The sequence below is a fragment of the Lemur catta genome, chromosome 6 (genome assembly GCF_020740605.2).
Source record: "Lemur catta isolate mLemCat1 chromosome 6, mLemCat1.pri, whole genome shotgun sequence".
Classification (NCBI taxonomy): domain Eukaryota; kingdom Metazoa; phylum Chordata; class Mammalia; order Primates; family Lemuridae; genus Lemur; species Lemur catta.
The window spans coordinates 85322790-85339649 of NC_059133.1; the positions used below are offsets into that span (position 1 = coordinate 85322790).

A 16860-nucleotide genomic window follows, 5' to 3' on the forward strand; every position below is an offset into this window, starting at 1 on the left:
GATGGTAAATCTGCTGCTGTTCTTTAAAATTTGAAGATACTATAGTGTTTTGTGTACAATTTTAAAAATGAGAAAAATAAGAGAGTTGTATGATTGTAATGAATAGAGTTGATTTTCTTGTGACAGTATTTACTTTGCTAGAGTGGTGAAGGTTTTTTAAAAACAGCAAGATTCAGCCTTTGCATTAATGACTTTTCTGATTATGTCTTTGGCATAAATGTATCACTCCCATTTCATAATTTATTAATATAATGGTCAATCACTTAAAAATGAAAACTGATCACAATATAGTGGAGGGTTCTTGTTGACTTATGAGTGTTCAAATCATATTTGGTGATTCTTTAATCTGTCTTTCAGCATTCCAGCGTATCCGAGTATCCTCCAGCTGATGGATATGCATTCAATAACAACATGTACCCTAGAGGGCCTCATCTGGACCAAGGGGAAGCAGCTGTTGCTTTTAAGCCAACTCCTAATCGCCATGTAGATAGGTAACATTTGATGGGCACCCATTGGAGAGCTGTGAATAACTGTCTCTGGTTTAGTGTTAAGAGGTGACAGTGTCTGTATTGTTTACTACTTCTTTAAACTTTCTATCTGTTAATTATTTGATAAAGTTTCAGTTCATTTACAGAACTGGCTTTAATGAGCAAAAGATGTCTGGACCTCCAGTCTGTAATTCTCATTTAGCACAAATGCCTTTGGATGACTTTCCCTTTTTTAAAAGATACTTCTGACAAAATGTGTGCATTAAGAAGAAAGAAAAATTGTCTTGAAACTCTCCATTAGTTTGTACCCGAGGTCTCTGAGGGTCTTTCCAGCTCTGTAACTTCAAAGGAAAAAATTTTCACCCTTCTCTTCACCTAATAAAAACAAATACGCCTTCCTTTAGATAGAAATATTTAAACTAAATAGAAACTAAATATTAAAATGGAGTTAATTCCTTATCATTCATGCCATTTCATCTTATTATATTTTATCTTGACGTTCCAGTTTTACATTTCATTTATTTTTCTATATTTTCACTCTTAAAGAATTTAATAAAGGCAGGAATAGAGAACTGGGATGGAGAAGAACTAAAGGAACTGGAATAGGTTCACTTCTTTTTCATTCTTGTTTTCCAGCAAGGGGTGTTTTACATAGCGCCAACTCACACACAAAAAGGAAAGAAAAGGAGGTGAAATATGGCTATCAAAGCTGTAAGAGGATGATCATACAGATGAAGTGGGTCAGAGAACCTATCCTAGTACTTTCCTGTCAAAGCCCCTCTTACCATGAGAGTTATATGCCCTTTATTTCTTTTCAGTATCCTCCTTTCTTATAGAATCTGAGGAAGGTAGTATTTAAAATTTTGTTCTTTGTCAGGTATGGTGACAGGTAATGCTTAAGTAATTGGCATGGAAATTATACAGGTATTACTCTAAGGGCACCAGTAACATATTAAATTGAGTACAAAGAAAAGTCAGCAATGAGTAATATATTTTGAAAATGCCAACATATGAAAATAAGTTTTAATTATAGAATTATTTTTAGTAGATACAGGTAAAAATTGGTTTGGAAGCTTAAACATTATTTCTTTGAAATTCTTCTTGACTAATTTACTACTCGTCTCAATATTTTTTTCTTTCCTTCTGTCTTAAATGTCAATATTCTAGAAATTATTTCAGATTAACAGTTATTTATTTATTTCTATCACTCCAGTCAATTGGATGGTTTTCCATAGCTAAGTGACTGGAAAACTACTTGAATACATTTCTCATATGTATAGTACATATTGATACTAGAAAACTTTTATCATGTTCCATTTTAAGACCACATCTAGCACAATGTGGTCACTCAGTAGGTGCTGACCTATTTGATTTATTGATTGAATGACTAAATAAGTGGATGATAGTGTATTCAGCATTTCAGAGTCAATCTCTCCCTGTCCTTCACCTGTAGTTCTATCAAGGATAGTAGTACTTATAGAATAACTTCTGCCATTTATTTTGGGCAGCTTACCACAAAGTCTTTTAAAGTTTACCTTGATCTTTATGACCATTATAGAATACCAGGCGAGTGTGCCTTTGATTTACTGATTTAGATATATCTTTGTACCTCATTTACTTCCAGAATGGGTTCAGGCACTTAAATTGTATATAGATAAAGTAATGTTATTATTAAAAATTAAATAATGAAATAAAATACAAAATTAAAAAATTAAGAGGGATGATAAGAATGAAAATTTATGAAGTATAAAAGTTGACACTCTAATTGAATTTCAAATTTGTCTTTGAGATTTCTGGCTGTCAGAGCAAAAAGAAAAACAATCATTTACCATCATTAGGAAGAAGAAATATATATTAGTTCATTTGAATAAATAATACTTTTCTTGCTACTAAATTCTCAAAAATATCTGTCTCATGGAATTTTATATAGGATGGGATAGGTGATGTAAAGGACACTCATTTTTAACAATATTTTTTCCTCATTTAGAGAAGGCTGTGTTGAATTTCATAAGGTTTCTTTTGGTAACCTCTGAGAAATAGAAAATTTAAATGGAATATAGTAAAGGAAATTCTATCAAGGGATGGTAGCCTTAGAGTGGTCAAAATTTAGCCAGAGAAAGATTTTTTTAAAAATACATTGAATGATGGGTAGATTTTATATCTCAGTTCATATGGGTCCCATTTCTCATCTGGACTTAATAGGAGCTGGGATAGTTGATAGATACCAAGATCATGGATGTTCTTTGTTGCTAAGAAAATTTGTCATCATTATTGCAAAAACTATCTGAAAATTGTAGTCTGAATAAAATACACAGAGGTGTGGAATTTGCTTTTATAATTATTGTTATTGACCTTTATTACATTCTAAGAATGCGGTAGATACCATATGAAGTATATTCACTGTTAAGCAAAATACCTGTTTGTTGAATTTAGAGCCTGCACTTTTGAGTTTTATAGTTCACTGCTATGCAGATACAATTAGTGTTTTAGAGTTCTCAGATTATTGCTGTCTCTACATTTGCTACATATCAAGTGGCATATCTATTATTCCAAATCAGAAACAGAGACCATACATTTTGATACATTCTTTCTCTCTTAAAAAACTTTGTTACATCTAAAAAGTTATAGATTATGATTTTCCAATTGATAACTATGATCAGTGTCATATCCAGGTTTAATATATTGAGGGTAAGAAACTGTAAAACATAAAGGTTCAAAAATTCTAAAGCATTTTATTATATAAATGTGTGCTGGATAAACACTTCTGAGGCATGCAAGATAGCAAAAACTTTAAAGACAACTGCAGCAAAGTTTTCTTTTTAACTCACTGATTCAAATACTTAGTGGTGGAGTTATTCTACTCTTTGTTATAGTATACTTAATTCTCCATCATTAATAGTGATCATTTTCTGGATCATAGGATAGAGGGACATGGGGGAAGAGAGAAAGATAAAAAACTGAAATTACCATTTCCTTACTTTTGGGGTGGTTGAATCTCTTTTATCCTCTACATGAAATCTTAATAGATTAAATGTGTGTATTTAAAGTAGATTTCCCACCCCATTCCAGTAGGGATAGGAGTGGGAAATCCATGGAACACAGTTTAAAAATTATTCTTAATAATAATATAGTGATTATTTGACCATAATTTCACTTTGTCCACCATTCTTTTTTTTTTTAACCATACTAAAAATAGCCCATAGGCTATGCTTATATGCGTACGTATAAGCTGTGCTGTACAGGTCATCTTTTTTGTTTGTCCCTGCCCTCCTTCTCCAATGGAGTGACTACCTAAGAGGTAGCAAATATCCATGATGACAGGATACGTTATGTCTGCAGCTGTCCTACAGGCCCCGTATCACTCAACATTCCAAAGAACTTGGTAGGCAGCACAGAGAATGGCCACTTGGCAGGGAAAGGATGACCAAACATCTGTCTCCTTTTTCCCTTGTAGAGCTGCGTGAGGAAGTGTGGGAATGTAAGTGGAGAGGACTAGGGAGTGAAATTAATATAGAAGACTTAAACTTACTACTTTATTAGCGAAATGTATGAAGAAAATACATGTTTTTAATGCATTAAGTTTTATTGTGTTATATATAAAGGTAATTTTTAATTATGTTGTTAGATCCATTAGTGCTCATTTAATAATTAGAAATACTTGGTTTTTTAAGGAAGTTTTCTGTTTTTACAAAAAAGGCCCATACACCTTTTCTTAATCTTTAAAAAAGTTTATTAGTGAATTAAATTGTTCATTTACTTATTTATTTGAAAGTGTAATTGGTCTTGTACTTAATGCATACCTTGCCTTGCAATTTAGGTAACTGGGCAAAGCTTTCCTAAAAGTTGACACCTAGTCATAATTTTTAAATTTATATATTTGGTTAACAAATTGGAGACATGGCTTGAATTAGTGAAATCGACTAAACTACCACTATAGAAATTATCTTTGATCTCCTTTAATTTTATGAAAAATACTAACATTTATCTTTATCCTAGTTCTTTCATGGTAGAGATGCTAATTAACAAAACCATATCTAGTATATGTACTTAACTAGACAAAGAATTCATACATTTGCATTCTAGATTTGGATTCTAAATTTGTCTCAGCACCAGCTAACCTTGTGATTTTGCATTATTTATTTTTGCCCTAGCCATAGTTTGTTCATTTTAAGAGTAAGAACTCCAAAGTTTCTTTTATTTCTCATATTCTGTAAAATATAATAAAACTGCAGTACTATTTTTGTAAGAATGTTTTCTGGTAGAGATTTGGCTTGATTAATGTTTTACTTCTGTTTTCATCCTTTAGGAAGACCTGACAGAATGATAATCTCTTTTCTTTCTTTTTGTAGAAATTATGACCCACTCAAAACACAACCCAAGAAATATGCCAAATCCAAGTATGATTTTGTGGCAAGGAACAACAGTGAGCTCTCAGTTCTAAAGGATGATATTTTAGAGGTGATAGAATTTTACCTTTCTTACGCTCTTAACAAAGTAGATTAATTATATTCCTCTTTTGGTATACATCTAAACCTTCCTCAAAGAAATAACAAGGTCAAGAAAGTATTCTTCAGTATAATATTACTAAAGATACAGTATATTAGAGATATCTATGTCTATTTAGAAGTGGTATATATATACCCCTTTTACAGAGGTGGCTTTAGGTTACCCTTTTATCTGTTTTTTTGAGAGGGAGGGGATATGGGCAGGTATGGATTACTTAGCTTGCTTTGTTCTTTTCCTTGCTCTCTTTCTTCTGGGATTTATACATTTTGGAATCAAGGCTAGTTATCAATTCAGATGTAGATGCATATAATATTTTAAGAAGAGAAAACATTTTCTTCTCTTATCCTCATATCTTTGCACAAATGTACCCAGCAGACATGAGCTAATATTAGGGATAGTCTGCCGTGATACCCAAATCTCCTTGTTAGGTTATAATTGAGCATTCATCTTCTTGAATGTAGAAGGTGAATGATCACAATATATTTTATTAAAAAAAATACAGTTTTTATACTTTTTTTTCCTATCCCCAAGATGTAAACAATAGGACTTTCTAAGAGAGTCATCTTAGTGCTCTATAAGTACTTCAAATAATGCAGATATATTGTTAGGAGATAATACAGACCTGGGTAGATTCACCATAGTGACACCTTATCTATCCTATACTAGTAAATGTAACTTTTAGTGTAATTCCTGAGAATCATTCAACCAATAATATGTTGATACAGAGTCAATTTATCAGAAGTGGAAAAATGTTCTTGGTTGAAGTCTAGGAATAAACATTGAACTTCCTTCATGTATTGACTTTTATATGGAAATTATACCTTTATTTTTATGCATGATGACAGATACTTGATGATAGGAAGCAGTGGTGGAAAGTTCGAAATGCAAGTGGAGACTCTGGATTTGTGCCAAATAACATTTTGGATATTGGGAGACCTCCAGAATCTGGATTGGGGCGTGCTGATCCACCCTATACACATACTATACAGGTAATTTTGATTTCTTAGCAAAACTTAATGTTACAAACTTATAAATTTATCACTCTGTAACAGGATTTAAGTACCATTTGTATATTAATCATTTTGAAATTTAATTGACTGTACATTTTTGTCTAGAGTAATTGGGGAGCAATGATGATAGAGAAGAATTACACATATGTTTTCTGATTTACTTCTTCAGGACATTGTTCAAAATATTTAGCAGTAAGTGACTTTCTCTGAATGCTTTTTTTCCCAGTCTATAATGTTTCTGACATTCAGAGAAATAGTACTTCTGTCTTTTCACCCATAGCGCTCCTATCAACCAGTGGCTTCCACTCATTAGAGGATGGCACTGAGACAGTGGCTGGAATGTCCAGCAGTTCATCTTAACCGGCCTTTGCCTATAGAGTCTCTTAAATGTGCTGTCATTGACCAGCCTTGAACTTGCGTTCCTCTCACCTTATACTACCACATGAGTACTTGTTTAGTTAGATTATAATATTTTTTCCTCTCTTGATTTTAATATTAATATATGCCTGTGATATAGATTAGATAGGTCAGGTTCTCTCTTCTTGCTAATTGAATAATTCTTGAGGCCCATTGCCGCATTTTCAGGATGTCAGTGACTCTGGTCATCTCATTCATCCTGACATCTGGATTCACTTGCTGTTAAACTCTTGGGATTTTTAGACCCATGACAGGCTCTCTAGAGTCAGGTTTGCCAACAGAGACAGAATGGATGATCTCATATACAGCCTCTGAACCCAGGGTGGCTTCTTTCTTATTCCCCCAGGAAAAATTCTTTTAATTTCAGAGTCAAGAAAAAGATCAAATCTGATCTCGTAATAATGTCATCATTTTAAGTAGAAGGTACATAGACTATGCAGTGAAATAGATAATTTTTATGCTAGGTCCAGGCTTAATAAAATTCAGACTGTCTAAACCTAGAATTGTGATCATATTCCTGCTGCTATAACCATTCATTTAAGTACTTATGGCTCCTCGTGACATTCAAGCCTATTATAGGTCCTGTACTTATCTAGAGGGACTTGGTCTTACTAGAATCCAAGCATCAAGCAACATTTAAAATAAAGAATTAGTGTATAGTTTCTATATATCAATAACTTAAAGTGATGGCAATGGAAATTGTTTGCTGTGCTTATGTTGTGGCTGGCCTGGTATGCACATGTATTATGTACTTATTTTATGTTCATCATTTGTCATTAGCTGTTGATGCCAAAGAAGGAGTTTGAGTTATTCAAGGTATGGTCTCCTCCATTTCCCATGGATTTTTGAAGTGAATTTTCTAACTTAATTTTTATACCTTTTTCTTTCTTTAGTTTTTACTTTTCTGAGTTTGGGTGTTAACCTAACATAATATAGGCTTCTGTCTAGTTTATGGATGCCAGTTCTTCATTTTCTTTCCTATAGAGGTATACAGTGTATGCTTGAAACATATGACTAAAACACTGTTAGAGTATATGCTCTTTGAGCTGTGTCAACTATTTTTAATATTCAACTCATGATAATCTATGAAAAGTACTATTCACAGAGGATATCCCTAATTCCCATATGTGAGCAGAAACCAAGAGTTTATATTTTATGTGTTGAAAATAATTACCCAAATTTGCTTTTATTTGTGTGTGGTTGCTAGAAATAAGCAAACTTTGATAAAAACAAGACACTTACACTGGCAAATAATATAAATTATAAGTATTTTCTCCCACCTGAGATTTCCTAAGGAGTGTAATGCCTTTTGTGATGTCTTTTACCTTTTCCTGTTTACTGTTCCTTCTTGTCTTTTTCTTAAATTCTGATTCCTGGCTTGAGCCATAAGTTGACTTTTCTGTTTAAAGGTTGCTCTGTCTAAAATTGAACCAAAACCATTAATACATATCATAGGTAGGGAGAGTAGTTTTAGAGAACATAAATATATTTCCCCTTTCTTAAACAGAACCCCATGTTTTATTTTTGTCAACTTTGGCACAACCAATAAATTTTTTAAGTGTTCACAAGTTTCATGAGTTTATTTTGCTACTCTATGTAAATAGAGGCTTGTGGTCCTTGTGGGGATTGCCTGTTTTGGCTATTTCCTTTTAAACTTTTCAACACTATCTAACTGTCTTTTGAAAATTTCTGGATGAAAATATAAATATAGTGGTGTATGTAGAAATGGGTAAAGAAGCCCTCTGTATGTGTGTGTGTGTGTGTGTGTGTGTGTGTGTTGAGTGATGTTTAGTTTGAAGGCTGTACTTTTAAAAACTATTAAAAACAATCTGCTTTTTAACACCTCCTGAAAAATTTGGGCTGAGCTCAACAAAACCACTAAGACCTTGTACAAATTTTAAGAAGCAAGCTTGACAATCTGTTTTGCTATCTGCTATCTGCCATAAATCCTACTCTAAAAGGATTCCTATTTCCAAAGCATTTGTAACATTTTTTTTAAAAAAAAGAATAGAGTAAGACGGAAAAGAAAACATCCTTGGAAACGTATGCCAGTTATTTTTATATCTCTACAACAGTATCAACAGATACCTTTATCTAAAATATCTAAGGAAAAATCCTGCAGTTTATTTCAGAATGACAATAAAGATACTACCATATTTATGTATATTCCAGTGATCCTAATACCATAACCTTATAAAACTCAACTGGATTACAAATTTATGTCTTACTCGTCTTTTTATTCTTTCATCCCTCAAATATTTGTTGAGTGCCCGTATCTTGCACTTGATAGAAAGAACGATAGAAAGCTCAGCTCTGAGCAGATCCTTTGTGAAAGCCTGCCGTGTGGCATCGAGTTCCCCAGTCATCTGCCATGGCTTCGCGCTTTCCTATGTTCTTGCTGTATCAAGAGCAGCGACCCTTCTCTCCTCCTCAGATATAGCCCCACGCACTTTTCCCCTTCCATGTGTCTCTTCCATCCAATGATATCAAAAGTCTGAAGAAATGTAAACAAACTTCCTCTGACAAAAATGTTTTAGATCCCTGTACTGTGCTGCAGAAATACAACTAATGATTTATTGCTTAAGCTTGCTTCACATTCATAGATAGCAATGATAACATACTCCAACATGGAGAATGCCAGTGGCCAGTGCTCTTGTTGTGCCAGGCATTGTTTAAGCACTTCACAAATACTAATTTGTTTAATTCCCACAACAACCTTGTGAAGTAGGCACATTTTACATAGGGTACTAAGGTACAGGAGAAATCACTTGCCCACATCTACATGCTCTTGATGCCAGGATTGGGACCCAGCACTCTAGATCCAGAGTCCATGCTCCGATGCACTCTGCTGTTCTAGGGAATAGCGATTACAAAAGGATGTCATCTCTTTTTGTATAAACATGTAGTTTTTCACTACATGAATGCTTAAAGTGACATTTTGTAAAAAGAGCTTTACCATGCATTATACTGTGATAAAAGCTGATCTGAACAGTCACAATCCTTGGAATTGGATTTTCACCTTATGTATCCATTCCCTGGATTTCATCGATTCTTTCATTTTTCTCTCATTTAGGCTAATAACCCAAATTATATGATTTACTTAAAAACAACATTTTCTAAATGGTGGAAATAAGGGAATTAGGTATAAACTATTTTCATACAACATCTCTAAGTCACCAAATATATTTTTAAAAGGACACAGTTGTGACTCCTATTTTTGTACCCTTATGTGTCCTGTAAAGAAGTGTATATTAATAATGGCAGTTTCTGGGTGAAGGGCCCAAGGGCAGCCCTCGCCTATTGTTCACACACTTTTGTCAGAGATCCTGTTCTCATGACAGGGATGCTCATACCTGGCACCAGTAGTGAATAGGTGTTGAATTGCCACCTGGTGTCCCTGAGAGGCCAGGCTATTTAATATCCTCACATTTGATGTGATTTTTAACAGCTCTCTAAAGACAACCATTCCCACCTAATGTGTTTCCCCCATGGCTTCAGCAAAGTTTTAAAAATAAAAGAGAGAGTAACAAAGAATTTTCCAAAGATACCAAACATAAGAGATCGAATGAAACCACAGGGAAAAAGAAAGAAATGCTTATGAGAGATTATGGAGAAATGACATGTCTTCTCATAAGACTTTTGTTGTAGAGCATTCCAGGGCTTTGTGTGTTTTAGCTGGGCAACAGATGGCCATCTAGGCTGCTTTCTCCCCACCTGGAACCTACTTGCCACATAAAGTTTCCTGATCTTTCTTTTGACTTGATTCCCAGATCTCTAGCACTGTGACTGTTCATCTACTAAAATTACCCTTTTACCCATTTCGATTCTCATGCTATGTGCCAGGAGCAGAAACCAACCCCTCTGCTGTTATTTCTAATATATCCAATGCCTGAATAAAGAAGTCTTTTGTTTATTTTTAAGTCTGTGTTTATGATTATTATAGATATTCTTACTTCACCAAGATAACAAATAATTATGAATGTCCAGTCTTTATAGTCTTGTGAATTCAGCAAAAAGTTTCCTGTCTTTTCTATTTCCTAGCAAGAAATATTATGATACTGTGGGAGAAGTCCCAATCTAGGTATTGGTAGATGAGGGTTCTGGTCCTGGTTCTGCCACTAACCAGCTGTGTGACCTTAAAGAGAAGATTTTATTTTTCTGTGCTCCAACTTATTTGGCTGTGAAATAGAGGGGGTCAATTGTGTGATCTGTACAATTCTAGCTACAGATAAAATTCTCTTAGTCTTTATATAGATGTTTAAGTAGCCCTGTATTAAAACTGGAAATATTTTCTACAGGTGACTACTAAGCAACTAACCCTACTAATTTCAGCCCATGTTATGAATGCTCCGTTTTTAAGCTCAAACCAGACATTCAGATACTGCTAGACAGAGAGTGATTATTTTATTAGAGATGCCTTCATTTTCTTCCAGCCAGGTCAATTTCCTTATGATACTCTGTTCCATAAAATTTGTTTTTTAAAAATTAATCTCAGAAGACTCTGCTCATTAATTAGAGACATGGTTTTTAGACAAGGATGTTTACTTTTTATTCTGCCTCATATATTGACATTTTCTCAGATACCTCTTGTGATAATTTGAATAATACCCACTCCAAATACATATATTTTTAATACATATATAAAGTAATTCCTATCCAATATACACATATACATAATTACAGAATGTTCTGTTTGTTTAGATTGCTTACAAGTTTAAAGCTCACTAAAATCACACCATGATGCATGCAGTATTTCCTTTTGCAAAATCAGCTATTAAATAAGAATTAGTCTTACATTTAATGTCCTCTAATTGTATTCTATATAAGATATAAGAATAAAAGGAAGCTATATCTTAATATTTTAATTTAATGCTTTAATACACAGTTACTTTTGAAATACTCTGTACTATTTGTACTGTATTGTAATCTATATTAGTTTTACATGGCTAGATAAAAGTGATGGAAATTAATTGTATATTTACAAGCTCCTTCACTGGTTGATTTGTGAGCAGGTAATTTTACTGTCAAAAGCTAATTTGCTCACACTTCCTGATATTTGTTGTGAATTATAATTGATATTATTTTAATTCCATCTTTTGTGCTAATTTTCTCATCTGATGTGATTTGCTCCATTTTCCTAATAGCAATTACTTGGTGAGCTGTCAGAGGTAACCCACATTCTTTCCCTCATGGCACTTCTTTTTTAATATAATTTTTTAAATTCAGTCTCTGGACTTAACACCCTCCAAATGTTCCAGCTGTGCTTAGTTTTCACTGCAGAGTTCCAAAGAAACTAAATTTAGAAGAAAAATGTGTAATTCAGGGTAGGTTAAATTTTTAAGAACAGTTCAATTTTAATGGCTTTGTTGGGCTTACTTGCATAATTTCCCTTCAGAAGCAGTATTTTGTATGAACCAGGAGCTTATCTCTCAATAACATTCTTTCATCCTTGAGAATTTCTACTCAGCTTTGGTTGCTAAAGAAAAGTGATTCATTCCAACTTAATTATCAGTAGGAAACTAAATTTCCTATGAGGTCTGGTAATTCTGTCTTTCAGAGAAAGGCAAAAAGAGATTTTGTTTTAAGTAGAACTTTCTATTCGTGGAATCACAGGCAAGAGTTAGGAAGTGACAATTACAGTACCAGAGTAGGTCCACACCAGGTTCACCAACCATCCCAGTTTGCCCTCAACTGAGGGTTTTACAGGGATGTGGGATTGTCATTGCTAATTACTGGTAAAGTCCTGGGCAAACCAAGAAGAATCGGTCAAAATTTCATTTTTGGATTTGGAGCTTCAGTTCCATTGGTTTAGGAGAAAAAAGTTCAGAGTGTGGTTCTGTTTTCCAAGACTTTCCATAAGTTGAAGGTACATTGGAATCATCAATTCTGTAGCTTCAACCAGTAATAGCCAAGAGACAGAAATAATGAAGGGACAAGCAGTAGCTGAGTGGCAGGTAAAGAGGAGTGGAGCGGCTAGGGAGGGACCCAGAAAAGTGACTTCAGGAGTCAATGCTGATTTCGTTTCTTCCACACCAAGAATTACAAACCAGTTTCCATGGAAAAGCTGTCTTGGTTGCCATTCAGAACAGGTTGTAATGATTCAAGGAAAGTCTTTTTTCCTCTTTTTCACATCAGAGGTTGGAAACATGAAGTAGGAGGAGAGGACTAAGAAAAGAGGAAAATATGCAAGTAAATATTTGTGGCATAAGCCATGAAAAATCTTCATATGGGTTTTCTTGACTTTAGTCAAATATATATATTTTTAAGCCTATTATTGTTAGGTCATACTGACAAAGTTGCATTATGTAGTAATGACAGATGAATGAAATGAGGCACAGAACATTTGGTGAACTTGTCTTCAGGCTTGATTGTGACAACACACAGTGTATTCAGTTTTTCACAGTATTATTTGATGGATAGAAAAACACTTGCTGTTCTTGTTTTTATGAAAGCAGAAAATATGATTCATGTGAAATGCAGAACTCATGACATTTTTTTTTTGTTTAAGTGTTAAAAGCAATAATTTAAACTGACAGTTTTGAAGCACTAATGTGAGAATTCATTAGTTCCTCATGAAATTACATGCAAAGGACAGTCTTGACAGAACATTGTACATTAATCAGATGACTTTGGTGTGTGCTGAATATTACACTTTGGTGATGTTTGCTGTGTTTTGATTGCTTTAAATATTTTATTGGCCCAAATATAGGAAGGTTATTTTGTGAGATGTAATTATAATAATGATACACTCTAATGTATGACTGAATACGTTAGTATTCAGTTTCTAGCCCTTGAATGTGGGGATTAGCACTCTCTTTTTGTTCCATCTAACAACATGGCTTGCTTGGAGAATCTTATCCTTCTACTCCTTCCCTTCCTCCTTCCCTGCCTCTCTCCTTCTTGCTCTCTTTCTCCTGCAAATATCTACCAGCATTATAAACACCTCTTTCAGTTCTAACTCCATCCTTTCATAATACCCTTCCCACTTTCTCCACCCCACTGGTTGGTGAGTGGTAGCTTTTAAAGAGGCAGCAGAAAAGAATGAGGACTCCTTCCCACTCAGGTTTCCACAGGTATTAATCATTTGCCACGAAGGTGACTGTGGTGAAGATTGGTGTGTTGTTTTTTGAGTAATGATTTAATCAAAACTGACGTGTTTGTGTGCGTGGTGTGCATTTTTGTTTTAGATCTCTGTGGAAACTGGGGAGGACTCTTAAAATCAATGCTACCTTATATTTGGGCCAATTTAGAACCTAAAAGTAAATACTGTTCTAATCAAAGGACCAGATTACCAAAAGGTTTTTTGCATTTTACGTGCTAATCCTAAATTTTAGAATAATTAAAATTGTGTTGATGCATTATCTAAACTTTACCTCAATTACAAGTCATTGCTGTGCATCTTCAATTCTACAAAGAAAATGTGCCTTTTGAGAATTTGGAGCCTCTTACAATGCAGTTTATCTATTAAAATTATCTTGTTTAGATTTATAAGTCTTAACTATTATGTGTATTTTAATATGAAATATACACAAATGCTGTTGTATAATGGCCTAACAATCATGATTTAAAAAATATTGAAAAGTATTTTATTACATCTACCTTTTTTAATATAGATTTTCCACATACCTTTTTTCTAGTACATGCTTGTGAGTTGCAGTCAGTGAAAGACCACACCACTACCCTCACAACCATCTATCCCACAGCATTCCTATTTTACAACCAAAATTTCTAATTTTAATAAATGTGCATTAAGATGATGGCAAAAAGGATTATGCCTTGAAAAAATTAATATCAACATCTTAAAATTATTTGCTAGAAACAACAGAATTAAAAATCTTTGAATATATAGTATACTTAAATAAGGAGTAAGTGATGCCTATGCTATTGACATTTATAGATTTCCAGTGAAATTAGACATTATTATTAGTACAAATTATAAAATAATCAGAAATCTTTTAACCTACCCTGGTCTTGTGTGATTCGAAGTCCAAATTTAGTTATCTTGACATTTATTACTACAGTACTACTGTTTGCTTTTGGTTTATCCTTGTGACTCCTTAACTTACATTTTGACTTTGAGCAAATATGTAGAATGTTTAAAAGATGATTTTTAATGATCATTATACCACATAGGATTGGAGATAAATTTGTTATTGGTTTACAGATAAATAGCCAACAATATCCTATTGCAGTATGATTTGTTTTCCTAGCCTAGATTTATGTTTTTTTTAAATTTTCAAGTTAATTATTTGTCTTTTCATAGAAACAAAGGATGGAGTATGGTCCAAGACCAGCTGATACCCCCTCTGCTCCATCACCTCCTCCAACACCAGCTCCTGTTCCCGTCCCCCTTCCACCTTCTGCTCCAGCACCTGTTCCTGTGTCAAAGGTCCCAGCAAATGTAACCCGTCAGAACAGCAGCTCCAGTGACAGTGGTGGCAGTGTTGTGCGAGATAGCCAGAGACACAAACAACTTCCAGTGGACCGTAAGTTTCCCAGGGAGGCAAAAAAGTTTCTTCTGTGAATTAGAAACACTACTAAATAAAATATTGTTTATTATCAGTTCTACTGATATTAAATATTATTAAATATAAATAATAGTCCTTTATACTTGCATGGTACTTCATAGAGTGCAAAGATTTTCACCTAGTTTCCCATCTTCTACGTAATTTGGAGGAACAGGAAATTCTCTCCACTCTCTAACCTATGTATTTTTACTTATATTCCAATATATTATGATGGTTAAATGCAGACTGTGGAGCCAGATAGACTGGAATTTGTATAGTGAAATGGCACTTAACCAGCCACGTGACCTTCAACAATTCAATCCACCTCTCTTTACTTCAATATCTGAAAAGTGGGGAAAAAAATAACAGTGTCTGATTCCCAAGATAAGTGTGAGGATTTAATAAGATAATGCATATAAAATATTTAGTTCAGTGGTTTTCAGCCAGGGGTGATTTTTGCACCCTCCTCCTTCCTCTGGGGACATTTAGGTTTTTTTTGTTTGTTTTGGAGGGACATTTATTTTTGTCTGGAGACATTGCTTGTCATAACTGGGGGGATGCTACTGGCATCTAATGGGCAGAGGCCAGGGATGTTTAGCGATATGTTAAAATGCACAGGACAGCCCCCCACAACAGAATTATCTGGCCCAGAATGTCAGTGTTGCCAAGTTTGAAAAGCCCTTGTTGATTTTGACCAATGTATGACACATGATAAGCAGTCAGTAATATTTACTGCTGTTATCATCATCATCATCACTTCCCTGCCTCTCTTCCATGTATTTGCTATTCTCAAGTACATATACAATCACACTAGTTTAATATAATCACCTGCCAATAGCAGTCTCAGATTTATCCTCCAAATTCAGATTTCATGTGATTTAGACTTCAACTTCATGTTTTAATAAGTTTAAATTTGATTTTTCATAAAATGGTTTCTATGGAAATCATGTTTAAATAAACTAAAAGAAAAGTCAGTATGGCCAACTTTGGATTATTCTAGTTTGTACTGGTGAGCAGCAGTATAGATATATTGAAAGCTGAAGGTAATTCTAAAATAATTATTTTGTTTTACCTTGTATTAATAGTATATGGCATATCTATTTAATCTCCAAATTATTTTTTTAAAGTATTATAAAATTACTTTGCTTTACCTATACTTGATATATAAAAACTCTTGGAAAACTAGAGCCAGGAAGATATTTCATATTTTCTCTATATAAGTATATAAATGATGTGTGAGAAAGAGAGACGGCCATCTATCAGTCCCTCACTGTTGGCCTCTCCTGGGTTCTGCATTCTTTTCTCCATATAAACATACCTTTACTGTAAACGATCAATCTGTTTCCATTTCTTTCAATGCTATGTATCTTGTTGGAAAAGGAATAATTCCAAAATTAGTCTGCATACCAAATCTTATCTCTGACATCCAGATACATGTATTAAAATATTAACTTTATAGCTGAGATTGGATGTTTGAGATTCATGTTCAAAAATTATTGAATCTTTCACACTCACATTTTCACCCCACTGTTTTTTTGTCATCTCAGTAAGTCATACATAACATCTATTCAGTTGTGGTCATTCTTGATAAGTTAAAAAATTTTAAAAATGAAGACATTAAAACTATTACTATTTAACTATTCTAGAAATTCTGGTTAAATGCCATAAGCACAAGCCTACTTTTACACATTGCTTTCTCTCCAAGGTATAGCCTAGTTAAATTACTTTATCTATATCTTGACCTTACCAGAAAACTAAAGGAAAAATGAAGTTTGGGAAAAGTGGTTGACACTTTCTGTGCAGCAGAAATAACCATGTGTGTATGAGCATGTAAATGTGTATAACTATAATATAATATGCTACTAAATTTTTAAAATATGTGTGGAGTTTTTTTAAAAGATACTTTTATTTTTTTTCAAAGACACTAAAGAC

At 33.7% G+C, this 16860-nt stretch overlaps 1 protein-coding gene across 5 annotated transcripts in view; it reads left to right on the top strand.

The window, feature by feature from the left end:
- EPS8 (epidermal growth factor receptor pathway substrate 8) overlaps positions 1–16860 on the top strand; it is a 164407-nt gene that overhangs the window by 137594 nt on the left and 9953 nt on the right. For all 5 annotated transcript variants that reach the window (XM_045554263.1, XM_045554264.1, XM_045554265.1 and 2 more), the window contains exons 15-18: positions 358–491; positions 4838–4946; positions 5840–5983; positions 14685–14907. In XM_045554263.1, coding sequence (XP_045410219.1) covers positions 358–491; positions 4838–4946; positions 5840–5983; positions 14685–14907 — 610 coding nt within the window. The remainder of the gene's footprint in view (positions 1–357; positions 492–4837; positions 4947–5839; positions 5984–14684; positions 14908–16860) is intronic.